This window comes from Trichomycterus rosablanca, chromosome 25 (assembly GCF_030014385.1).
Source record: "Trichomycterus rosablanca isolate fTriRos1 chromosome 25, fTriRos1.hap1, whole genome shotgun sequence".
Lineage (NCBI taxonomy): Eukaryota > Metazoa > Chordata > Actinopteri > Siluriformes > Trichomycteridae > Trichomycterus > Trichomycterus rosablanca.
The window spans coordinates 4,662,210-4,688,851 of record NC_086012.1 but is presented as its reverse complement, the minus strand read 5'-3'; the positions used below and the strand labels follow the sequence as shown (position 1 = coordinate 4,688,851).

Genomic DNA, 26,642 nt, shown 5'->3' with positions numbered 1-26,642 from the left:
CTTTATGTTAAAATTAATCTATTATTAATGTTTATTATTTAAAAAACATCCACCCCTCTGGAAATGCATTTTTGGGTGGTAAATATTTGGTACTTTTAGGGATGCTCAACTGTTTAGGGTAGAAACTACAGTATAATGTGTTATGATGTTTCAACATCTGTAGCAGATGTCTATATTCCCTATATTGCCTACATCATTTGGGTATTTTAATAAAAAAAAATGTTCTTTTTAATTAAAAAAAAAAAGAAAAACATTTGCTGACATCATCATCAGCTTCACATACACTCCAACCTCAACCTCCAAGTTTTCCAGCATTGTCACCAGTTACTTTGCTTATTGCAAATCACCCGCTGCTCAGTCCACCACAGTGCTGGTCACAAAGAGCTGAAAGTAATACACACCCCTGCCAGTGCCAGAGTCTTACAGAGACATGCTAAGCACTCCACAAAATGAGATGTACACGACAAATGAAACTCAGTCGAACGACCTCCCTCAGGCACAGCCAATTGGGTCCACAGGTTTGACAGCACTGCCTAGGATTTGACTTCAGAGATGCCACCCAAATACCTCCTGTAAGAAGCTTTGTGTCCGTTTGATGTCATCAAACATTTGAACAGTTGATTGGCTGCCCTTAATTGCCCCTAGGTGTGACTATGTGAGGGAAGGTGTGTCGTGTTGCTATTTGTGATATATATGTTTAGTATTATATGTTTACACCATTTTGCCAGTAGTTTGCTTGATGAAGGAGGTCTGAAGGAGCTTCAGTTGTCTGGATAGAGCCCTGACCTCGACCTAATGGAACAGTGCCCGACCTCTCGAATGGACACACGGTCCTACGAGTAGGGGAAACTCCATATACTCCATAAACTCCATATGCCTGTAATTTTTTGAATCTGACAATTAAAAAGCTTATGATCAGGTGTCCAGGTATATCTGGCTTTCTAAAAATATGGATTATAGACATTCCAGTCTACAGTACAGCTGTGCAGTTCAGTTCTGTTAATTCACTAATACAGATCAGGCCCAAGGATGAACGCTGAGCCTTGACCTACATCCCAGCCTCCTCTAAAATAAAAGGTCTAAGCTTTTGAAACAGTCCTGCTAATTCTATTCACATGATTACACTGAGTTCTGCCAATCTGGTCCTCCGCAAAGGAAGGAAAATGGGAAGAAAAGGCAGCTTAGCCCATTTATAGACTCACCAGAGAGTCATGTGATCAAGTACCAAGTCCACTGTAGAAAGTAATCTGGGAGCGAGAAATCCCAGTGGATCAGATTAGTTTATCTCTTTGAGTGAAGGACGTATAAGGGAACGTGTTGTGTGTTGACGTATTTGCGTTCAGAAGTCGCAGATGTGGCAGGACTGCGGGGTTATTGGGGTTGGCGTCAGTGCCACTCACAGCCTGGCAGCGCTAAATAAAAGGCTCAGTTTTGTCAGCGGTTAGATCAGCGCTGTGCATGAGGAAACTGGTCTGTTTGGAGGCCAACGGGAGGTTCTTCTGGTCCCTTCTGGTCTATCAGACATTAAAATTGATTCATTCTGGGGCTGCAAATTTTGTCACCCAATATCTGCGCCACTTGGCTAAAAGTAAGTGGACACCTGACCATGAGCTTGTTAAAGATCTGGTCCCGAAACCACTGGCATTAATATTGGCCCTCGCATTGTTTAGCAGACACTTTGGATAAAACAATTCAGGGTTAAGGGCCTTGCTCAGGGGTCCAACAGTGGCAACTTGGCAGGGTGCATATTAGTCTCAGTTTTTGGTGACCAGCACTGTGGTGAACTGAGCAGCAGGAGATGCCTCAAATGTAAATGTAGAGAAATGTGTTTATTTAATGCGTTCAAGTGTTTCAGCCACACACCAGGCTAACGTGTATAAAATCAACTCTATAATATAAATAACATTATAAATATGTGTCAACAGTTTAGGGAAGGCCCTTATCTGTTGCATGGCCATCATGACTTGGTTTAATAGTAATGAGTTTGATATAGAGGAACTCCAGTGGCCTCCAGTGGCCTGGACTGAGCCTTAACCTCATCCCCCTTGAACAATTTTGGGTGGAATTGGAATGTTGACTGCAAGATGTGCAAAAAAAGTTCCCCCCAACTTTTCCTCTCAATCTAGTCATATCCAATTCCCCGATCGGAATTTACCTCTTCTGCTGCAAGACCTTCACTCCTGATTGAGGAGGGTCTCAACCATCACACTCCCCCTCTGGCACGTGTGCAGTACTGACTGCGGGTTCATATGAGGATCCGTATCGCGCACGTAGAGTCGCGCACCGACCCCCATTATTCCCCGTCTCATTGCGTAGGCACCATTGATAAGCCAGCACAGGTCGTAATTACAGCAGTTATGAGGAATACCTGTTCAGCCGTTGTCCCGTCGTTCTTACAAATACTAGGGAGCCTATCTCTTTTGACAGAATTGACCCGAATTCCCATAGACATATTCTGAAATCCTGTGGAAAGTCTTTTAAGAAAATTAAAAGCCAAGTCCAGCAATGATTCATAGTCGTATTCAGGTGTCCACATACTTTTCACCATATATTTTATGTATTTGTGTTTATTCTGTGTAATGTGTGTGTCTGGGCTTGGATGACAGATGTGGTTTGGCAGAAAGGACACACAGTAGCTCGTTATATCCGGGCAGATGTTGCAGGAAAGTCTTCAGTAGAAAGCGAGCAGGGTTTAGCTCACGTTGGGGGCGGGTCTATGCAAAAACACAGCGTGAAGGGAACGATGTGGGACTGACAGGCAGATGGAGGCAGACACCGGGTCATGTTTACTCGCCTCCTGCCTGATAACACTTTCATTTATTTGTCTGGAGCTCCGGTGTAAATGGCAGCAAACTCAGAAGTAAACAGCGACCGTGAGGTATGTTTGCTTCTCCAGCACTTGGTCAGTTTTACTGCGGTGGGACGCACTAATAGATCAGATAACCCTGCGATTATCCAGATCTGAGTGTGCCGTGTTTGTACATGGTTAATAATAATGAACCTCTTTGTGGAATCTGTATTTTTTCTGAACACTGTTGAGGCTCCTGAGCTGAAGAATCTGAAGAATTTTTTCTCGTCTGATTTGGGCCAAATAGTTTTATTAAAAAAATTAATGAGTGATTAGGAACAGCTCAGAAACTTGTCTGTCTGTCTGTCTGTCTGTATGTATGTCTGTATGTCTTTCTTTCTGTCAATATATCATCTGTCTTTCTATCTATTTGTCTGTCTGTCTATTCATCATCTGTCTGTCTGTTGACCTGCTTGCCTGTCAACCATCTATTTACCTGTCTATCATTTGTCTGTCTGTCTGTCTATCCATCTATCTATCTGTCTGTCTGTCTCTATATATCTATCTATAATTTTTCTGTCTGCCTGTCTATATATTTATCTGTCTATATATCATCTGTCTGTCTGTCTATCTTTCTCTGCCTGCCTGTCTATCATCTGTCTGTCTGTCTGTCTTGCTCTCTGTCTATCTATCCACCTACTTTTCTCTCTCTGTCTGTCTGTTTGTCTGTCTGTCTATTTATTTATCTTTCATCTGTCTGTCGTTCTGTCTGTCTGTCTGTGTATCATTTGTCTGTCTATCATCTGTCTGTCTTTCTATCTTTCTGTCTATCTGTCTGTCTATTATCTGTCTGTCTATCTATCTGTCAGTCTACCTGTCTGTCCATCATCTGTCTGTCTGTCTGTCTATAATTTGTCTGTCTGTCTGTCAATTATCTATCTGTCTGTCGCTGTCTATAATAGTCTATCATTTGTCTGTCTGTCATCTGTCTGTCTATCTGTCTGTCTACATGTCTGTCCATCATCTGTCTGTATGTTTGTCTGTCTGACTATCTATCTGTCTATCTGTCAATCTGCCTATTTATTATCTGTCTGTCTGTCTGTCTGTCTTTTTATGACCTCTGTTTCATCTGTCTATCTGTCTATATATCTGTCTATCTATCATCTGTCTGTCTCTATATCTATCTGTCTGTCTGTCCGCCCATCCATGGTACCCCAGCATAACTTTTACAACAGTCCAAACAGCATCATGTGATATTACTGAATCCTGAACACTTTATTAATGCTAGATGAGGTTTAGGTCATGTGACTGTTGACACCAGTTAGTGCTACTTGATCTTCTTTAGGATAAACATTTTATTGAGCACTATTGAGCACCATGTTTTTGTCATTGCAGTTCTGAGAAGCGTCCAGCATCCAAAGGATCTGGTCAGTGAGGGTCATATAGGGGTCCCTATCAATTATTAAATGTGGAAGGGGGGCTGACATAGTGTACAGAGCAACAGTTGGACTTCACTTAGTCATGTCATACCCTTAAAGTGTAGCTTCAAACACATGAATGAATGAATGAATGAATGAACCAAATAGGTGTACCTAATAAATTGCTTGGTGAGTGTATGTGAACGTACGAAGAAGGCTTGCCTGCACCTGAGTTGTTATGCGAGGGGCATGCTGTGTTCCTCACACACACACACACACACACACACACACACACACACACACACACACACACACACACACACACACACACCATCATCTGGCTCTTCATTGGTCTGATTCACAAAGAGCTCTGCTGTGTCGATTCAAACAACCACATCATTCACTGCTTCACTTCACAGGCGACTACTGTGTTGTCATTTTTCACAATATTTGGGGTAAAAATGTAAAACTATACCCAAATTTTACACACTATATGGCCAAATGTATGTGGACACCCCTTCTTGACTTGTTGACTTCACAGGTATTGGCTCCAATAGCTAACAAGTATATACTTTTAATTGTTGTTAATGTTGTGGCTACAGTTTAGGAAACAACGTTTTCTCTTCTAACATGACTTGTGTCGAAGAGCGTAACTAGCCTGAGCAGAACCCTGATGAACCCAAATGAACACCACTGGAATGAATTGGAACGTAGATTGCAAGCCAGTATCACTATCGGACAAATTAAAGCGGTGTACCATGGTGTACACTGTTGTGGTAAAGTATGTTAGCCCACTTTGTTTACAGTCATGCTGGAACAGACACTGACTGCATTTTTTTTATATACGTGTTAGCAATATAATTGCTAAAACACCTGAACTCAGTCATTAGGAAGTGTGTCGTCCATATACTTTTGGTTGGTTTTTACTTCTAGTTCAGCTTGAAATAAAATTACTATTCCAACTATGTTCTCACATTTGATGTAAATGTGTTTTTGCAGTCAGCTGCACCAGTTAAGTTAGCTTATGTTGCTAAAAACATAGCATACCAGAGTTGTTATACAGGCAAATTGTTAAGTTCAGTTCAGTCCAAAACCAGTACACCCCATTTAGGCCTAATTCCTTACTGGATGTTTGTACAGTGCATAATAAATGAAAGAAAATAGAAGAAAACCTGTCGCCCTACTACTATTTTTTTTTTCCTGTGGCGTCTCTTTAGCATTTAGGCTAAAGAAAGCTAAGGCTTCCCACTGCATGACAGGACTACTAAGCAGGCAGCACTAGCAGTCACACATGTTTGCCAAGCTCACCAAAATGAAACCTTTTATTACCGCACACTATACTGAAGTTGTGGTGTTAAGCTAGAACACTTGTGAGTCTGAAAACCTTCTGCTAAATCTGACCTGACAGCTTGTTCCAAAATGAAAGGAAATCCAAGTACCCTGAGAAAACGCATTTGCATAGGAGGAAAATGCCAGACTAGTACCCACAGTGAATGATGGCGAGGTCCCCAAGTACCTCTTTTGAAGGGAATGGGACTGTTTTTGCTGCATTATTATTATTAGATTTGCTGACACCTGGTGATATGCCCCAATCTATGCATGTTTGCACACTCATTCACACCCAGAAGAAGATTACTGCAGCCAGTCCAACTTTTTTTCAACTCCAGGCCACCCAAGCAGGATGGGTCTGGTTCCTCTCAAGGTTTCTTCCTGTATTTTAAGGGAGTTTTTCCTTGCCACTGTCGCCCTCGGCTTGCTCAATAGGGGTTTTTGGTCTGTTGGTCCTGGATTCTGTAAAGTTGCTTTGAGACAATATCCATTGTAAAAAGCACTATATAAATAAATTTGACTTGACTTGACTTTTGCATGTTTTGAGAGGTGGAAGGAAACTTAACAGTAACAGTAACATTGATCGAATTATTAGACCCTGGGTCTCAGGATCCATCTCGTTCTGGACAAACCTCGCGACTTGAAGGTTCTGCCGCTAACGTCTTGGTACCAGATACCACAGGACACCTTCAGAGGTCTTGAGGAGTCCATGCTAAAGTGGGTCAGAGCAGTGTTGGCCACCCAGCTGGGACATAAACAACATACAGTGTATCACAAAAGTGAGTACACCCCTCACATTTCTGCAAATATTTTATTATATCTTTTCATGGGACAACACTATAGAAATAAAACTTGGATATAAGTTAGAGTAGTCAGTGTACAACTTGTATAGCAGTGTAGATTTACTGTCTTCTGAAAATAACTCAACACACAGCCATTAATGTCTAAATGGCTGGCAACATAAGTGAGTACACCCCACAGTGAACATGTCCAAATTGTGCCCAAAGTGTCAATATTTTGTGTGACCACCATTATTATCCAGCACTGCCTTAACCCTCCTGGGCATGGAATTCACCAGAGCTGCACAGGTTGCTACTGGAATCCTCTTCCACTCCTCCATGATGACATCACGGAGCTGGTGGATGTTAGACACCTTGAACTCCTCCACCTTCCACTTGAGGATGCGCCACAGGTGCTCAAGTGGGTTTAGTCCATCACCTTTACCTTCAGCTTCCTCAGCAAGGCAGTTGTCATCTTGGAGGTTGTGTTTGGGGTCGTTATCCTGTTGGAAAACTGCCATGAGGCCCAGTTTTCAAAGGGAGGGGATCATGCTCTGTTTCAGAATGTCACAGTACATGTTGGAATTCATGTTTCCCTCAATGAACTGCAGCTCCCCAGTGCCAGTAACACTCATGCAGCCCAAGACCATGATGCTACCACCACCATGCTTGACTGTAGGCAAGATACAGTTGTCTTGGTACTTCTCACCAGGGCGCCGCCACACATGCTGGACACCATCTGAGCCAAACAAGTTTATCTTGGTCTCGTCAGACCACAGGGCATTCCAGTAATCCATGTTCTTGGACTGCTTGTCTTCAGCAAACTGTTTGCGGGCTTTCTTGTGCATCAGCTTCCTTCTGGGATGATGACCATGCAGACCGAGTTGATGCAGTGTGCGGCGTATGGTCTGAGCACTGACAGGCTGACCTCCCACGTCTTCAACCTCTGCAGCAATGCTGGCAGCACTCATGTGTCTATTTTTTAAAGCCAACCTCTGGATATGACGCCGAACACGTGGACTCAACTTCTTTGGTCGACCCTGGCGAAGCCTGTTCCGAGTGGAACCTGTCCTGGAAAACCGCTGTATGACCTTGGCCACCATGCTGTAGCTCAGTTTCAGGGTGTTAGCAATCTTCTTATAGCCCAGGCCATCTTTGTGGAGAGCAACAATTCTATTTCTCACATCCTCAGAGAGTTCTTTGCCATGAGGTGCCATGTTGAATATCCAGTGGCCAGTATGAGAGAATTGTACCCAAAACACCAAATTTAACAGCCCTGCTCCCCATTTACACCTGGGACCTTGACACATGACACCAGGGAGGGACAACGACACATTTGGGCACAATTTGGACATGTTCACTGTGGGGTGTACTCACTTATGTTGCCAGCTATTTAGACATTAATGGCTGTGTGTTGAGTTATTTTCAGAAGACAGTAAATCTACACTGCTATACAAGCTGTACACTGACTACTCTAAGTTATATCCAAGTTTCATGTCTATAGTGTTGTCCCATGAAAAGATATAATCAAATATTTGCAGAAATGTGAGGGGTGTACTCACTTTTGTGATACACTGTATGTAATGTTATGGCAGCATGCAAAGATTAAACCTTCTTGGAACCCTAGGTCTCAGGATCCTTCTCGCTGCGCGGCACCCACTTTTCTGTTAATATTCCGGACAAACCTTGCGACTTGAAGGATCTGCCGCTAAAGTCTTGGTACCAGATACTGTACCGCAGGACACCTTCAGAGGTCTTGAGGAGTCCATGCTAAAGTGGGTTGTAGTGTTGGCCACCCAGCAGGGACATAAACAACATATGTAATGTTATGGCAGCATGCATTAAAGAGTAAACCTTCTTGGAACCCTGGGTCTCAGGGTCCTTCTTGTTGTGTGGCACCCACTCCTCTAATAAAGCATGCTACCAAGGCTCTGATTTGTTTTTACATTCTCCTCAATTCACCCTTTTTTATTCATTATTTTTTTCTAAACACTTCATTCTAGTGAGGGTTTTGGATCTGGTGCCACCCAGATGTATAAAAGTAAAACCAAACAAGCAGAAAAATAACAACAGATATTAATTTGTTTTTGTGAGAACATGATATATAAATCATTCATTTCTCCTTAAAACTCAGTGTTGGTTTAAAACTGACTATAATTACTTATTCAGATTCATGGTTTCAAATGGTACCAACTTGGTTTGTAGGATTAGTGAGATTTTCCAATGAGGAAAAGGCAGAATTGCACAGAAAGCTGACTACGGAGTTAATTACAGTAAGCGGTCGCTTTCCAGTAGGCATGTCGGTCTTTTTACCTTCTGAACTTTTTTAATAGGCTACCCAGATTGTGTCTGCCGACCAGAAAATAATTTTACACAGTCATGTGTCAAACATGGGGATATACACCGATCAGCCCTAACATTAAAACCACCTCCTTGTTTCTACACTCACTGTCCATTTTATCAGCTCCACTTACCATATAGGAGCACTTTGTAGTTTTACAATAACAGACTGTAGTCCATCTGTTTCTCTACATACTTTTTAAACCTCCTTTTACTCTTCAGTTGTGTCTGATCCACTCATACCAGCACAACACACACTAACACACCACCACCATGTCAGTGTCACTGCAGTGCTGAGAATAATCCACCACCCAAATAATACCTGTTCTGTGGTGGTCTTGTGGGGGTCCTGACCATTGAAGAAAAGAGTAAAAGTGAGTTTAAAAAGTATGTAGAGAAACAGATGGACTTCAGTCAGTAATTGTAGATCTACAAAGTGCTTCTATATGGTAAGTGGAGCTGATAAAATGGACAGTGAGTGTAGAAACAAGGAGGTGGTTTTAATGTTCTGGCTGATCTGTGTACTGTATCAGGCAGCAAATGAACAGTCAGTGCTTGAAGTTGATGTGTTGGAAGCATGAGGATCTGATGTCATGTTGATGGCTGGGTATGTGTGCATCACTTCCCTGAGGAAGAGATGGGACCAGGATGCACTATGGGACATAAGCAATCTGGCATTGGTGCACACTAATGTGCCCTACCACAAGTCTTGTTGACCTGGCCACCAAATTCTCTAGATCTCAATCTACTCAAGGATAGTTGGTGGAGACCTCACCATGCTGCTAACATCATGGTGCCAGATACCACAGGACACCTTCAGTGGTCTTGTGGTGTCCATTCTAAAGCCAGAGTGGTGTTGGCCACTCATTGAGGACCTAAAAACTATTACTGTATAATCTCCAAACATCATGCAGTGGTTACGCCCAGACATGTCTAAATTCTGAATCCATTCTTTACTACATTATGTGATCGTAATGTCTCAATCAATGAAACATCAAGGATGAAGCATCGAAGTGCTGTGGTCAATCCATGTTGTGGGAGCTCTGGTTGCAATCTAGGATTTGCACTGGCAGTTCAGATGTGAGCTTGGTTGATTGGTGCCCTTGGGCATCAGAGCAGCTCAATGAGGCTGAAGGACACCATGACCCAGTGCAGGAGGGTATAAAAAGTCAGCACATAGGCACATAGTCAGCATATGAGTGGAGGCAAATAGTGCAGAGCTGAATGTACCAAGTTTTACAGGTGAGCATTGGTGGTAGACTGCTAGGTAAGCGTTCTTTCCTTGATTTTTAAGTGGTAGACTTCTTGATTATAAAAAAAAGGCAAAAGAAAGGAGGCATTTTTTCTTGACCTGCTCTAAATTGTTACCAGGGATTAAAATGAGCAGTTACTATTTCCAGTCGACTGAAAGTAGGCTGAGCAAAAAATTTATACATGGTACAGTTTTCATCCTGTGTGGGGTTTTTTATACTGTATGTACATGTTCTTGTTTTTGGTTTGATTTTTTAACCTCCATTAATAAAAAGACTGTGGTTGAGATATTGACCATTGTCTTAAAATAGGTCGTCAAGGCCATGTTGGTAAGTAGATTAAACATTGATCTTGCGGCACACTGGGCTGAAAAGAGGTCACCAACCCTTAATTAAATCAGAATGAAGGCTGATAAGATGACTAGAGTGCTTTAGATTCGAGTTGTGGCATGTTTTAAAGCATTATGAGTTTTGGAAGTTCATCTATTTTTGGTAATGGCCCAAAATAAGGAGTATGTGAAGGTTAAAAGTTACAAATTCCTAGTTGTCTTCAGTGATAAATAACTTTGCCTTTGGGGCATCGGCTTGGAATTCATATATGGGTAAAAATAAAACACACTCTATATGTAAGTATAGACTTTGTTTCAAATTAGTTTAGTTTACTGCCCTGCTTTCAGAATCCTGCTGACATATAACGCATTTGGCCACAAGTATGCTGACACCCTTTTCTAATAATTAAATGCATGTGTTTCAGCCAAAGCCTTTGCCAACAGGTATATAAAGTCATATTAAATAAATTAAATGGCTTCAACTTTTTGGCAACAGTTTGTGAAAGGCTGTTTCATGTTACATCATGACTGTCAGGGTTTGATTATTTAATGTTACAAGGGCTGTCAAAGGTTATTTCATGTTATAGCTTGACTGTCATGGTTAGAAGACAAGTTGATGTAGAAATCCAGCGGCTTGGACAGTCCTGAACTCGACTGCATTGAACTAGAACACAAGCCAGGTCTTGTTGTCAAATTAGTTCTTGACCTCACAAAGAAGTAAGGAGGCTGTTCTAGCCTTGAAAAGGACCCATGGTTTTTAAATGAGGTGTCCAACAAAGCTAATGGTCGGGGGTCTACATACTATTGACCAAATAGTGTACCTTTCACTATATGTACAATATTCAAATCACTCTGAATGCTTTATGCTCTCATGTACGCTTTGTTTTGCCAGTTGTCCTAAGCTGATTTTTCTCATTTTTCTACTTTCCCTGTTGATCCACTCCACCAAAACATAATGGACACGCTTACCTTGACTTTACCTCAACTTGCCCCCACTGTCTCCTACCTTAAACACGTCCCCCTGCTGCTCAACTCACCGGAACCAATTGTAGATCGCACAGTAGACCCAGTTACAATGGAAGACTGTGAGCAATGGAGGACAGTGGAGGACTGTAGCAGTGGTGGGCAGTCCGATGACCAGGATTCTATTCCGTCGTCACCCAAACCAAGGGAGGTTGAGGCTGACCAGGTACAGGCAACTATTCCTTGCTTCCCAGCTGTTCAGAAAATTCTTAATGTTGGGAATACAAAACAACATTGTCAAGACCAGAATTCTCACTTTAACTTCAATGAGCTTTAATTATGCAGTTCTGAGAATGGGTAAAATTCTTGGGTTGGAGAATCTAGAAGACTGAAGGTAACCAAAATGCATACTGCTACATCACCTGTACAATCTTGTATAGTATTAAGATATAAATGTCTCAACTGTTGGGTGCTCAGGTGGCGCACGGGGATCTGGGTTTCGAACCTCTGCTGTGCTATTGTCAAAGGGGTGGCAGAAACAGCCTAACCATGGGGAGATGCCTGGTGCCGATCCAAAGCCTGGATAAAAATAGGAGGGTTACGTCAGAAAGGGCATCTGATGTAAAAACTGTGCCAAGACTGGTATGAATGTAGACCAAAATGATTCACTGTGGGACCCCTAAATATGGGAGCAGCTGGAAAAATGTCTTAATATTAGACCAAGAGTTCTATGGCAGATGGAATGGAAGGCCTTTATTTGTCATATACATATATTGGAAGCTGTATAGAAGTTGGGGCCAGAGTACCTTGTAGCAGTTAAGAGTTAAGAGCTTTGGTCAAGTGCTCAACAGTGGCCGCACCTTCCAGCTGGTAACCCACAGCTCAACCAACTATGCAATAAGGAATTATCGTGCATATTTGTCTAGTGGCTTCAGTTAAAAAACAGCTATTTGTAATGTCAGTCAGTCAGAGACGTTCCTGAGCTTCTGATCTTTATCGCTGCTCTCTCTGAGACACTGTATTATTTATTATTTACCCACAGGATGGACTGGCCTCGAAACCTGAGCCGTCTAAGCGCTGTGTTACTAGCCTCCAGTGAGCAGACCTTTGTGTTGATGTTTTTGAATAAGAAGTAACTTGAGTGAATGGATGGACGGCTACATCGTCATCATCATAGTCATCATCCTTTCCGCTTGTCCATTCAGGGTCGTGGTGGCACCAGGGCAAACAATGCAGCCCAGGCATCCTTGTCCCTTGCAACTTGCAACCAGTGCCTCCAATGTGATCCCAAGGTGTTCCCAAGCCAGCCAGGGGAGAAAATCCCTCCAGCGGGTTCTGGGTCTGCCCCGGGGTCTTCTCCCCATTGGCCGTGCCTGGTACACCTCCAACAGGAGGTATCCAGGAGGCATCCTTATCGGATGCCCTACCCACCACAATTGGTTCCATTCCACGCGAAGGAGCAGCGGGTCAACTCTGAGCTCCTTCTTGATCGCTGAGCTCCTCACCCAATCACGGAGAGTCATTTTGGCCACTTGTTTCCACGATCTTGTTCATTCTGTCTCTCCAGGGACTATAGCAGGGTGGCTTTGCTTAGGCTGTAGGAAGAGCGTTGATTAAGGTGTAGTTTATTGCTTTTTATTCACCACAGCTGTTGTTCCTGCTGTTTTCAGGTTGACCAGCAACTGTTCTGGTCTGCTGTGGTGCCATCTCTCAATTCTCAAAGTCATTTATAAAAGACTTATCCTCCAGCAAGTGTTCCCTAAGTGTGAATGGACATGGTACCTCTGCTATTTGCAACCTTTTTAGATCGTTTTTACTTAAAGACCTCAAAATAAAGTTGGCTTGCTATGTTTTAAGTTGACGCTCATCCTAACAAACTCGTTTCTAAGCACTTTGTTTCTAACCAGTAAAAATTTCTTCTCTTTTCCCTTGATCCTCCCTGTATTACCCATCCTTCAAATTTACCGGTAAATTTGTTGCATTTGCCATCTACCATGCCACATCCAACCTGAACCTCACCTACCCCCAGAGCTTAAGACATTCCAAGGAGGACTCGGAGGACTCTGAGCTGGAGAATATAATGGCACATCACCCCCCAACAGAGGGGCACCATGCTGAGCCTGAAGCTTTTCAAAAGCCCCAAACTACAGAAACACCAACATCTTTGAGGGTTCCTGCTTCGTGCAGGGCTCCAGAAGAATCAGACTGTGATCCCAAGCACAATGTTCAGGCTGGACATGTGGATCTGCCAGTTTCAATCAGCCCATCACCAATCAGCCCTTCCAGACCCAGGAGTCCATGGGGTCGCTTTGATCCTTATGACTCCACAGAGGTAATGCCGGAGATCTGGGGTAGATCGCAAACACTACTTAGCATTGTAAACAAAGACAGTATTGGTATACCTTTACCAGTTATGCCCCATCTTGTTGGTCAATCTTCAGCCTTCAACGGTATTTCTTTTGGTTGCAACCATTAAATACAACCCTACACAATGTTTTTGTTTACACACAAGAGTCCTGGTCATTTCTTAGGAATGCCTATATACACTTCACACTTAAAGTCATATGTAAATAAAGCTACACTCTACCTTTACCTGTTGCTCACAGGTGTATAAAATTAATACATTAAAATAATTGTATGCTTTCAACTTTGTGGCAACAATTTTGGGATAACACAAGTTTCATGTAATCTCAGGGGCCTAACCTCAACACCATTAAAAAACCTCAACCTAGTCCTACAAACAGTATTAATGCCTATGGTTTTGGAATTGTATGTCCAGCAAGTTCATGGTCAGGTATCTATAGTTTGCCCCTACAGTGTATTAATGGACTGCCTTTTGGGTTGAGAACTTGGTTGTCTTGGAATTGTAGAATCCAAGTCACTGTTGGTTCCCCAACTACAGAGAACCGTTAACAATTCTGTGTTTAAGAATTTCAGCTGTGTTTCTTCTGAAGATATTCGACTGCCTTGACTATGTTTTAGCTCACTACGAGTAACTTGCTCTACATCTCCATCTTTGTCTTCTTTTTCTACTCAGGACCAGGATAAGGAATACGTGGGCTTTGCAACTTTACCGAATCAGGTGCACCGCAAATCTGTAAAAAAGGGCTTCGACTTCACTCTGATGGTAGCAGGTAAAACTGGCATCATTGTAATTCAGCTTGAGACTCCTGGGTATTTTGGTGCTTTGTGGTACTATTTATATTCCTCTTTTTTGGTGCTTCTTGTGGTTATCTAGGGGAGTCCGGCTTGGGCAAGTCCACCCTAGTCAACAGCCTCTTCCTCACAGATCTCTACAAAGACAGAAAACTACTCAATGCTGAAGGTAGGGTTAATCCGTAACATTCCTGAGAAATCGGATTAAAAAAAAGAGAGACAATCTAACTTTTTTGGTTTCCAGAGCGAATTACCCAGACAGTAGAGATCACCAAGCACACAGTGGACATCGAAGAGAAGGGGGTCAAACTGAAGCTTACCATAGTGGACACCCCAGGCTTCGGGGACGCAGTCAACAACACTGAGTGGTAAGGCTTGGTTTTAGTGACATCTAGCGGTTAAGTCGAGGAATTACACTGTCATCTATTAAAAAAACGGTTTACACTAAAAATAGCTAATGATGTTTATTTATTTGTTTTAATTTTATTTTAAGAGGGGGTTCAATTTGTATTATTATTGTATTATTTGTTTTTTTTTAGTATAATGTTTTTTCTTTAGAAAAAGTACAGGGTAGATGTCCTAAGTCTTTGGTAACATTGGTCATCTATTAAAAAACGCTTTACGCCAAACATAGCTAAAGATGTTTATTATTTGTTCGTTCATTATTTTAATAGGGGTTTAAATTTGTACAACTATTTTAGTATAATGTATTTTCTTTAGAAAAGGTATAGGGTAGATGTTTTAAGGTAACATTTAAGTACAGCTTAAGATAACATAAGATAACATTTTATTATCCCACAGGGGCAAATTTGCAACGTTACAGCTGCTTCAAAAATAAAGAGATATAAAATGTGTATACATATATTTAAAAACTAAATATATATATAGAAATGTGAAGATATATATAAAACATTACCAAAAATAACTTTGTGTTGTATAAAGAACTAGCATAGAGCAACATGCAGTTGGCACAACATTTACAGTACATGGCAATACACAAATTGCCTATAATTTTACAATCTGCTCAAAAAAGGGTGATGATATTGAATGTTTTGCCTAATTAGCCCTAGTCACAGTGAGGAGGATGGTGAGAGGCCAAAAATCCCATTGGAATTAGATCATCCAGCTGGACAGAGATCCAAAACATATGTCTAGATCAACACAAAAGTGTCTGTGTGTGTGTGTGTGTGTGTGTGCGTGTATGTGTGTGATTTCAGCTGGAAGTCTGTCGCCGACTACATTGACCAGCAGTTCGAGCAGTACTTCAGAGACGAGAGTGGCTTGAACCGCAAGAACATCCAGGACAACCGTGTGCACTGCTGTATTTATTTTATTTCACCGCTCGGGCATGGGTATGAACACACACACACACACACACATACACTCACACACACACACTCACAGTGAGTTAACACTTTGTTTGAACTTCTTTGTTTGTCATTGAAAAACTCAGTTCAAGTCTTTCACTGCTTGCACCACCCCCACACAGGCAGAGACTAGCACCTAGGTGAACTGTACATGCGGCCACTTATTCTACACTCTTTTTGAATCCCACACCACTCATGCTGGCTCCTTGACCAGAGGCATTTTGCTGTGGTAACGAGAACCCCTTCTGAACTTCGCTCCCTCGCACATGGATATAAATTTATAGCGACGTAATCTTCATTTTTAGCAGCTACAATTCAGTGCGGATAAATGTTACATTTGCATGAATTGCAACAAGTAGCCTAAGATTTGCAAACTGGGTTGAGGTTGGATTTTTAAGAAGGATGTTGAATCAAAACATGCATCCATTTCTTAAAAAATGGTTTGTTGACCATAGAAAGAAAGTTTTTTTTAATAGACACCCCAGTCCCTTGACCTAAGTCCACAAGACAGGACATTGGATCCTGGACGATGTATATTGAGTTTTCTCTCTATTCCCAGTCTCAGGCCTCTGGATGTGGAGTTCATGAAAGCCCTACATGAGAAGGTCAACATCGTACCAGTTCTTGCTAAGGCAGACACACTCACTCCCAGTGAGGTCAGGAAAAAGAAAATCAAGGCAAGTGCTCACACAGGGAATGCCAAAAATATGTAGACACCCCATCTAAGTGTTAAGTTTTGCTGTTTCATCCCTACCTATTGATAATTGGTGTATACAATCAATTATATCAAATAAATGAACTTCCTTAATCTAAGTGGCAATTTGAAGAAAACTTTAAGGGCAGATAAATCTTATTGATTGAATAAAAACTGATAATTATAATAATTCAGCCTTCCGTAAATTCATTAGTTTAGGATAATAATATAATCTGGAGCTCCTGAAATACAATCAAATTAGGGGTTACAATCAAATCTGCTTGCATTTTTCTTTAGTCACTGCTAATGGGTATGTTTGAGGTCTGTCTGGGTTTGTATATGATAAAATAAAAGACTGTACTGTAGTAAAGCTATTGCCTGATTGGCAGTCCTGTGACATCTTTTCCTTTCTGATATGGACTGTTAAATTTTATATGTTGATCTGTATGTGCTGGAATACAATTTGTGCAAATAATAGTATAAAATGAATTAAGACATCCTGCCTTTTTGCAATAACAAAAAGAAATAAATGGAATTAAAGGTCATAAGGATAAAAGTGGGGTTGTGGCGGGGTTTGCAGAAATTTTGAGCCTTTAAAAAGGGTTAACTAGCCAGAACAGGTTGAGGACACCTGGTTTACCTTCTTATTTCTTCCAGATTCGAGACGAAATCGAGCAGTTTGGAATCAAAATCTACCAGTTCCCTGATTGTGATTCAGACGAGGATGAAGAGTTTAAGCAACAGGACCAGGAACTGAAGGTGCACATTGGGTGTATGAGTGTGTATGAGAAATGAGAGTTGAACAGTGACGATAGGGTAAAAGAGGACATACTGATAGAAGGAACTATCTGCAGTGCAGCAGATGTCACTGCACTGCCTTGCTTTCTTTACTGACTGTTTCTGTCCTTGTCCACCCCCCCTCCTTCCCCGTGTTGGCAGGAGAGCATCCCGTTTGCAGTAATCGGCAGCAACACGGTGGTGGAGGCAAAAGGCAAGAGAGTGCGCGGTCGCCTCTATCCCTGGGGTATTGTGGAAGGTAAATGAAATTTTTTAAAATATGTGCATTATGGTTTCAAACCAGAGAGGAACGTGGACCAGACCTCAAACCCTGAAGCTGGTTTCTGTCTGTGTAGTGTCCGGCACACTGGCCGACCCATCACACCCTTGATCCAAATAAAGCAATTTTTCATGATGACTAAATAAAATAAAATAAAAACAATTCTGTGTATTTTGTTCTTTGACTGCTGTTCTGATCTTATGGTGTTCGTAACTAATTCCATAAGTGCAATCCAAGTTCCTATTAATGATGATAATGTGTGTTTGTTTTCAGTGGAAAACATGGCACATTGCGATTTTATTAAGCTGAGGAACATGTTGGTGAGAACACACATGCAGGATCTGAAGGACGTGACGAGGGAAACTCACTACGAGAACTACAGAGCCCAGTGCATCCAGAGCATGACGCGCATGGTGGTGAAGGAGCGAAATCGCAAGTACGACAACACATCCACACTTCTGATAGATACAGTCGGGACTAGATGTAGGATGGTGACCAGGCACAAATTACCATTCATGTGCTCACATTGCACCTTGTGCAGAGTACAATGAACTGCAGCTTTAATGAATTAAACCTTAATACCGGGTGCAAAGTTTACTTCAATCGTTTTGAAGTGGTCATGCATCATTCCATACACTATATGGACAAAACTATGTGGAGTCCCCTCCTAATTATTTACTCTTGTGGCCTGAAGAAAGCTCTGGCCCTAACCTCATTGAACCTTAAGGATAAAATTGGAACCATCTATATTAGGGCATAGGGGTGGTGCAGTAGTCTAATACACTAGCGAGGTCCATAAAGATGTGATTTGAAATGTTTGCTGTGTAAGAACTTTACTCTGAATAATTATGTTCATGCATTTAATGCAGTGTGTGTGTGTGTGTGTGCGTGTGTGTTCCATACAGCAAACTAACCAGAGAGAGCGGCACAGACTTCCCCGTCCCTATGGCTCCACATGACACTGAGACGGAAAAACTCATCCGGGAGAAAGATGAAGAGGTACAGAACCCACCTTGCCCGGGCAGTCGTGATCCGCCTCGTGATGCAGAATCAGAACTGCACTCGGATCCTCACACAAATCCACACTCACACAGTGACCACTCAACAAGTCAAACCAAATAGAAGTTAATAGAGGCAGATGGTCAGGATTAGATACAATCATAGTTTACAAGCATACTTGCACCAGGTCCTATGCCGAATATACACTAACACCAAGTATGTCTACATGTGACAGAAACAATGGGTATTTGCCGCTTTAACAGCCTCCACTCTTTGACTGCTTTAAGCAATAGCTGTGAGTTGGAAATTAAAAGCTTTTCTGTTGGAAATTGTCCACATTTAATAAAAAAGAGCATTTGTGAGGTCAGGTACTATTGTTGGACAGGAAGACCTGGCTTGTAATCAGCATTTAAATTCATTTCAGAGGTGTTCATCCACACCAATTTTATAAAAACATGTTTTTATAGACCTTGCTTTGTAAAGTACCTTTCCTAAACTGTTGCCAAAATATATAATTTATAATTAATTAAAAAAAATGGATTTTATGCATGTTAGTTATTGGTGTGGCTGTAACAGCTGAACTCAACAATTAGGAGGGGTATTAAAATACTAGCCTATTTATTAAGGTGGTCAGTTACAGTATTTTGGGAAGTACATAAAAGCTCATAAAAACTTAACTTTAACTGTTTAATGAGTTTTATTTTACAGTACAGTGTGTTATTTTATTGTACAGTGTGGCTGAAGTAATGATGTAAGATGACATCTGGGCAAAGGTTCATTTTATGTAAAAGGTTAATGTATATACAGTATTTGTGCAGTATAATTAATATTTATTTATTTATTAGAATATAAATGTACACAGTGACTTGGAACAGAAACAATGGGGCAGTGTATATATTTAATTATTATCTGTGACGTATATGATGTATTTCTTTCATTGTCAAGTTACCCAAGTGCAAGTTAAGCTGCTAATTATAATTTTTTTGATTATGTATCAATGGTTTATGCTTATGCCCAGTGACTCCAGACACAGTATAAGTAATGATATTATTTGCAATGATATGTATTTATGCAAAATACATTTACCCTTCAGTATTCATTAGATTAGATTACTTTATTGTCATTGTGCAGAGTACAAGTACAGAGTGCAGGATAGAGATTATTTACATATATTATAATTAAAGTGTGTAAGTGACAAGATAAGTGAAATGAGGAGACACAAGATAACAATATTAAACAGATAATGCTGATTGTACAGTGTATAGACTAGTATATAATTACAGTGATAAAATGTGAATGAGTATAAATAAAGTAGAGTATATAAGTATAGCAGATATACTGTATACAGTATATACATATTGTTTGTGCTGGTGTAAATAGTGCAATAATGCCGTGTGCAAATACTGATGTGCAAATTTGCAAATACTGATAGTACGTATATACAGGTGAAATGGTACGGAGTTCAGAGATACTTTTAATGTGGTGTGGTAGAGTTTACCTTAAATGCCATTCGTAATATTAGTTATAATGCTATTATCAATGCAGAATACATTTACATTTTATTATTTATTGACTATATAGTGACTATATAATATGCCACAGCTTTGTTGTGCCCTTATTCTGTTGTTATTAACTGGGAGCTTCCCATTACAGTATTAAAATCTTCCAAACCTACTTCTGTCAGTATAATTTTATATCAACATGAATTGTCATATTATTCCTTCCCTTCTTTTTATGTAGTAAAATTGGTTTTAATATTTTGCTATTCTGGAAATAAGTATTTAAGCCCTCCTATAAAACATAATAAAAAATAATGCTGCACATGCATAGTGGTTTTTTTATGTAACCACCCCAAATTGATTAAAACATAGTAAGCATGTTATATAATACATAACCTTTCCCCTAATTATTTTAGAATTGTGGCCCATCATGTCAGCGTATTCACATTTTAGTTATTATTATTGTACCTTGATACATATGAGTAATATTGATTCTATACAGCACTATCACTGTGTTAAACAGTATATTGCAATATAAGCAGCAAGCAACTCATGATAGCAGTCATGCAGAAGTTAAAGTGGATCGATTGCTCGCTGAACTGTGCCCAGACTTTAGTCCTCTATAGTCATGTGATACAATGAAGCCTTATTGATGGGTTAGCACAAATGTATTGATTGCATTTTTTTTTTTTTTTGCTTCTGTTTTGCAGCTGCGGCGGATGCAGGAGATGCTGCAAAAGATCCAGGAGCAGATGCAGACGCAAAAAGAAGCCTATTAACCTCTGCATGTGCCATCCACCTTCACCATCTGACCTCCATGTTCCAGCTGGTATCAGTGCTCCTTGTCAGTCAGTCTCTTCTGCCCACTGAAGGTTCAAAACCATGTAGAGTTTGCTCTGAATGTCCAAAGTCCACTTTTCCTACAAGTCTGTGAGTCTAGTGGCTTCCACTAGGTGTCATTAGGTGCTAGAAGTGTGCAAAAACATGTCGGTCCATGTCATTAAAGATGCAGCTGGTAACAAACAAACAACAAACAAAAGAATTAGACAAAACAAGGATTGTTTTAGTCTGAGAATGTTGTGCTGTTTGTAAGACATTTTTGCCTGCTCATGATGTTCAAAAGACATGTTTTCTGTAGCACACAAAACAGGTAACAAAACTAAAAAACTAGACGCAACACTTGAGCTCTGTACTACCTGCTGATTACAGATAGTTTGTTAAATATTTTGTCTAGCTTGAAAGTTTAAACCTATTTCTGGCCGTGTGTTGGAGCTTTGTATGTCTAATAGCATTTGTTTAATTTTTATGAGAGGCTATTTCTGTGGCAGCAGTTTCAGTTTCTTTGCTTAAATTCTACTAAGCATATACACCGATCAACCATAACATTAAAACCACCTCCGTCAGTGAGTTTCTACACTCACTGTCCATTTTATTAGCTCCACTTACCATATAGAAGCACTTACTGACTGTAGTCCATCTGTTTCTGTACATTTTTATCCCCCTTTCATGCTGTTCTTCAATGGTCAGGACCCCCACAGGACCACTACAGAGCAGGTACTATTTAGCTGGTGGATCATTCTCAGCACTGCAGTGACACTGACATGGTGTTGGTGTGTTAGTGTGTGTTGTGCTGGTTTGAGTGGATCAGACACAATAGATGAGCGATCGTCTCCGACTTTACATCTACAAGGTGGACCAACTAGGTAGGAGTGTCTAATAGAGTGGACATTAAGTGGACACAGTGTTTAAAAACTCCACTCATACCAGCACAACACACACTAACACACCACCACCGTGTCAGTGTCACTGCAGTGCTGAGAATGATCCACCACCTAAATAATACCTGCTCTGTAGTGGTCCTGTGGGGGTCCTGACCATTGAAGAACAGGGTTATAGCAGACTAAAACAGTATGTAGAGAAACAGATGGACTACAAAGTGCTTCTATATGGTAAGTGGAGCTGATAAAATGGTCAGTGAGTGTAGATCAGTGCCTGATCGGTGTATAGTGAGTGAGAAATTAAGAGAAAAAAGCAACCATTGTGAGAAAAAAAGTCAGAAAGTTAAAATTTTACCTTTAATTTACCTTTGATTACATTTTTATTTGTAGTTTTATTAGTTATTATTGGGTATTTTATTGGGGCCTTTAAAATGTATAGGCTATGTTCAGTTATTTATTGTGTTCATATAGAGAAAATAGTTTAAAATAACGACACATAAAGAATTACCTTTTTTTTTTTTTTTTTTTGAGGCACATGATACTCGAAGACATACTCGAAGTTTTAAGTTGATTATGTATATTATGGCCCCTTATTTATGTTAGAATATTATTATTTTGGTGCTAAATTAATTGCTCTGGTTCTTTGAAAGCAAGAGTACTTTTTGGTTTTGGATTTAAGCTTTTGAATTTATGTCTAAATATGTTTAAAAATAGTGGTTAAAAGCGCTGTCTAACATGCAAGGTTTACATACCATTAAATATACAGTAAGTGTTTAATTTGTCATTGCCATTGCATATGATTTACCTTATTTTCTTACTTATTAAACCATTCAATGACCCCTAATGGCCTGTCTGTGGGGGAATTATCATCATAGAATGAGAGCATTCTTGTCAGGACAGAAATATTAGATCATATTCATCAGGTGGTTTGAATATTTGTATTAATTTACAGTGACTAGCTAAATGCTAGCGTTTGTGCATTTATTCATGTTCGTCTTTAATTTGTAACACATTTGTATATATTTTCTTGCAATAATAAATAGTAGCTCTTATAGTATCATAGAAATAATGGATTTATTTAATTGCTTTTCTACAATGTTTAAATTAATTTGTACTTTCTTTTTTAAACAATTGCATACATTGTACTGCATGTACATGCTATTCTTTGTATTGCCAAGAATACTCTTTAAATAAGTCGATACTGTTTATTTTCATACAAGAGAGATAATAACTGAAGTACTGTATTTCTTCCAACTGCATTCATTCCACAGGAAAGCTCTAGTGATGCACATACATCACAAAACCACTGGATTTAGCTCTGTTTGGTAGATAATATAGCATAATGATAATGTAAATAAAGCTGGGTTGCTTATAAGCATCACTAAATATTGTGTTTAATGGGGGGTTGGACGTTGGAAACCACAGACTGGCGGTGCACTAATGAACTAAGCTAAACTTAACTAAATTAACTAAATAATTTCTGGTCATTGATACACTTGTCAATATGATTCTCAACTCAGATTTCCGGGATATCACATAAAAGGCCGGCTGAGAAAAATTGGGTTTGGGTGACTTGCCATGATTCACAAAAGCTTAACATAGCTGATTGGAAACCATTGGCATTAATATGGAGTCCTCCCACTTTGTGTTTATATATTTCATATATCTTAAGAAATGTATTCTTTGGAAATTAGACATAAGAGTATTTGAGAGATTAGGCATTACTTGTTGGAATTGACTTTCCAATTTATCCATCCTAATGGTGTTCCATATGGTTAGTGTCAGGGCTCTATGCAGACCATTGTAGTTCCTCTAAACCAAACTATGTGTTATGGACCTCATTTTAGGACCTCAAAACGTCTTCCAAATCAGATAAACATACACTGTATGACAAAGTATTTGGACATATGACATTTGAGAGATTAGGCATTACTTGTTGAAATTGACTCTCCAATTTATCCATCCTAATGGTGACATGTGGTTAGGGTCAGGGCTCTATGCAGGCCACTGGAGTTCTCTAAACCAAACGTGTCAAACTATGTCTTATGGACCTCATTTTTGGACCTCAAAAGCAATGCTAAAACAGAAAGTGTCTTCCACAAACGGTTGCCTCAAAGTTCGAAGCATTTACTACGTTTGATTACATTTTTTTTATAAACCTGGTGGGAATGAGTGTAGGAGAAACACCTGAACTTAATCATTAGGTTGAGTGTCTACATACCTCATATGGTGTATGACAGTGGTCCCCAACCTTTTTTGCACCAAGGACCGGTTTCATATAAGATATAATTTCACGGACCATCGGGGGCGGGGGATTTAAAATAATGAGCCTTTTTTCGCTGCAACGAGATCCTGCTCCCACCTAGAGGTGGGACCGGTTCCCAGCCCGGTGGTTGGGGATCACTGGTGTATGATATGCTGTCGGATGCTGTAACACGTATGCTGTTACGTCTTAGCTCCACTTTAGTATTTTTCCTCTCTGTGCAGCTTTATTTAAATGTTATTTTTTATCATTACTATTTTGAAAGAGAGAAATTAGAACATTAAAATCAAACAAAATTAGAAGCAAAAACCCCCAGATGAGTTAGCAGTCACACATGGCATTAGCCTAAATACCAAATTAATATAGTCTCATTAATCTCAACGTGCTTTTTAAAATGTACTAAACCGTTCTTGTGGACTTTAACATTGTAAATCAAACTGTCCTAACGGAGCAATCAGATTTTTGCCAACACGGTTCATGTGTGGGTGTACAGTGTATCACAAAAGTGAGTACACCCCTCACATTTCTGCAGATATTTAAGTATATCTTTTCATGGGACAACACTGACAAAATGACACTTTGACACAATGAAAAGTAGTCTGTGTGCAGCTTATATAACAGTGTAAATTTATTCTTCCCTCAAAATAACTCAATATACAGCCATTAATGTCTAAACCACCGGCAACAAAAGTGAGTACACCCCTAAGAGACTACACCCCTAAATGTCCAAATTGAGCACTGCTTGTCATTTTCCCTCCAAAATGTCATGTGATTTGTTAGTGTTACTAGGTCTCAGGTGTGCATAGGGAGCAGGTGTGTTCAATTTAGTAGTACAGCTCTCACACTCTCTCATACTGGTCACTGAAAGTTCCAACATGGCACCTCATGGCAAAGAACTCTCTGAGGATCTTAAAAGATGAATTGTTGCGCTACATGAAGATGGCCAAGGCTACAAGAAAATGGCCAACACCCTGAAACTGAGCTGCAGCACAGTGGCCAAGATCATCCAGCGTTTTAAAAGAGCAGGGTCCACTCAGAACAGACCTCGCGTTGGTCGTCCAAAGAAGCTGAGTGCACGTGCTCAGCATCACATCCAACTGCTGTCTTTGAAAGATAGGCGCAGGAGTGCTGTCAGCATTGCTGCAGAGATTGAAAAGGTGGGGGGTCAGCCTGTCAGTGCTCAGACCATACGCCGCACACTACATCAAATTGGTCTGCATGGCTGTCACCCCAGAAGGAAGCCTCTTCTGAAGTCTCTACACAAGAAAGCCCGCAAACAGTTTGCTGAAGACATGTCAACAAAGGACATGGATTACTGGAACCATGTCCTATGGTCTGATGAGACCAAGATTAATTTGTTTGGTTCAGATGGTCTCAAGCATGTGTGGCGGCAATCAGGTGAGGAGTACAAAGATAAGTGTGTCATGCCTACAGTCAAGCATGGTGGTGGGAATGCCATGGTCTGGGGCTGCATGAGTGCAGCAGGTGTTGGGGAGTTACATTTCATTGAGGGACACATGAACTCCAATATGTACTGTGAAATACTGAAGCAGAGCATGATCCCCTCCCTCCGGAAACTGGGTCGCAGGGCAGTGTTCCAGCATGATAATGACCCCAAACACACCTCTAAGACGACCACTGCTTTATTGAAGAGGCTGAGGGTAAAGGTGATGGACTGGCCAAGCATGTCTCCAGACCTAAACCCAATAGAACATCTTTCAGGCATCCTCAAGCGGAAGGTGGAGGAGCGCAAAGTCTCGAATATCCGCCAGCTCCGTGATGTCGCCATGGAGGAGTGGAAAAGCATTCCAGTGGCAACCTGTGAAGCTCTGGTAAACTCCATGCCCAGGAGAGTTAAGGCAGTTCTGGGAAATAATGGTGGCCACACAAAATATTGACACTTCAGGAACTTTCACTAAGGGGTGTACTCACTTTTGTTGCCGGTGGTTTAGACATTAATGGCTGTATATTGAGTTATTTTGAGGGAAGAATAAATGTACACTGTTATATAAGCTGCACACAGACTACTTTTCATTGTGTCAAAGTGTCATTTTGTCAGTGTTGTCCCATGAAAAGATAGACTTAAATATCTGCAGAAATGTGAGGGGTGTACTCACTTTTGTGATACACTGTATATTTGTGAATCTGATTTGTGCCTTTAGTGTAGCTGGCCGTCGAATCTGCCAAGCTAAATATTAGCACGGTATCAGAAGTGAACTAAATCTACATTACCTCCGAAACACAGAACAGGAATCATGCTTTAATTACTTTTAGTTTTAATGTTATTATGTACCAAATGCACACAATGCACCAAAATGAGGTGAATGCACACATATGACCGTGGTATTTTCTTCACACCATGAACACGTTCACACAAACTGAAAAAAAAAGTGCACGCTAACTAAAAGCAGAAGATTTGCGTCACAAATCGAGAGATTAAACAAGGTATTGATTTGTAGCAATCTTTGGAGCCATGTAGGTGGTCGGTCAAGGTCTCCTGTTGTAAGCTGTTTTTTGTGGTTTATTCCCCCTCATGCTACTCAATACACAAAACTGTCAATCCGATCTAAAAGCAAACATTAGCACCACTAATTTGACCAAGTGAAAAGTTTTAGAAGGTGACTTTTTCTCTAGTTCTTCTGCCCTGGCATGAACCCTACTGATTCTTGCTATGTATCAATTATTTTCTTTAC

At 40.5% G+C, this 26,642-nt stretch overlaps 2 protein-coding genes across 2 annotated transcripts in view; both read left to right on the top strand.

The window, feature by feature from the left end:
- The window catches only part of apoa1b (apolipoprotein A-Ib), a 79,207-nt gene that overhangs the window by 44,164 nt on the left and 8,401 nt on the right, over positions 1 to 26,642 (top strand). The gene's annotated exons all lie outside the window — the stretch shown is intronic.
- On the top strand, positions 14,231 to 21,746 carry septin4b (septin 4b). Its single transcript, XM_062987328.1, has 10 exons — positions 14,231 to 14,330; positions 14,435 to 14,521; positions 14,597 to 14,720; positions 15,570 to 15,704; positions 16,279 to 16,396; positions 17,071 to 17,172; positions 17,353 to 17,449; positions 17,744 to 17,906; positions 18,376 to 18,469; positions 20,679 to 21,746. The coding sequence occupies exons 1-10, from the start codon at positions 14,321 to 14,323 to the stop codon at positions 20,745 to 20,747; spliced, it is 999 nt and encodes a 332-aa protein (XP_062843398.1). The 5' UTR covers positions 14,231 to 14,320; the 3' UTR covers positions 20,748 to 21,746.

Coding starts and splice junctions, on each gene's coding strand:
- septin4b (XM_062987328.1), top strand. Junction 17,450..17,743: donor TCCCTGGGGTATTGTGGAAG/GTAAATGAAATT, acceptor GTTTGTTTTCAG/TGGAAAACATGGCACATTGC. Junction 17,907..18,375: donor GTGAAGGAGCGAAATCGCAA/GTACGACAACAC, acceptor TGTTCCATACAG/CAAACTAACCAGAGAGAGCG.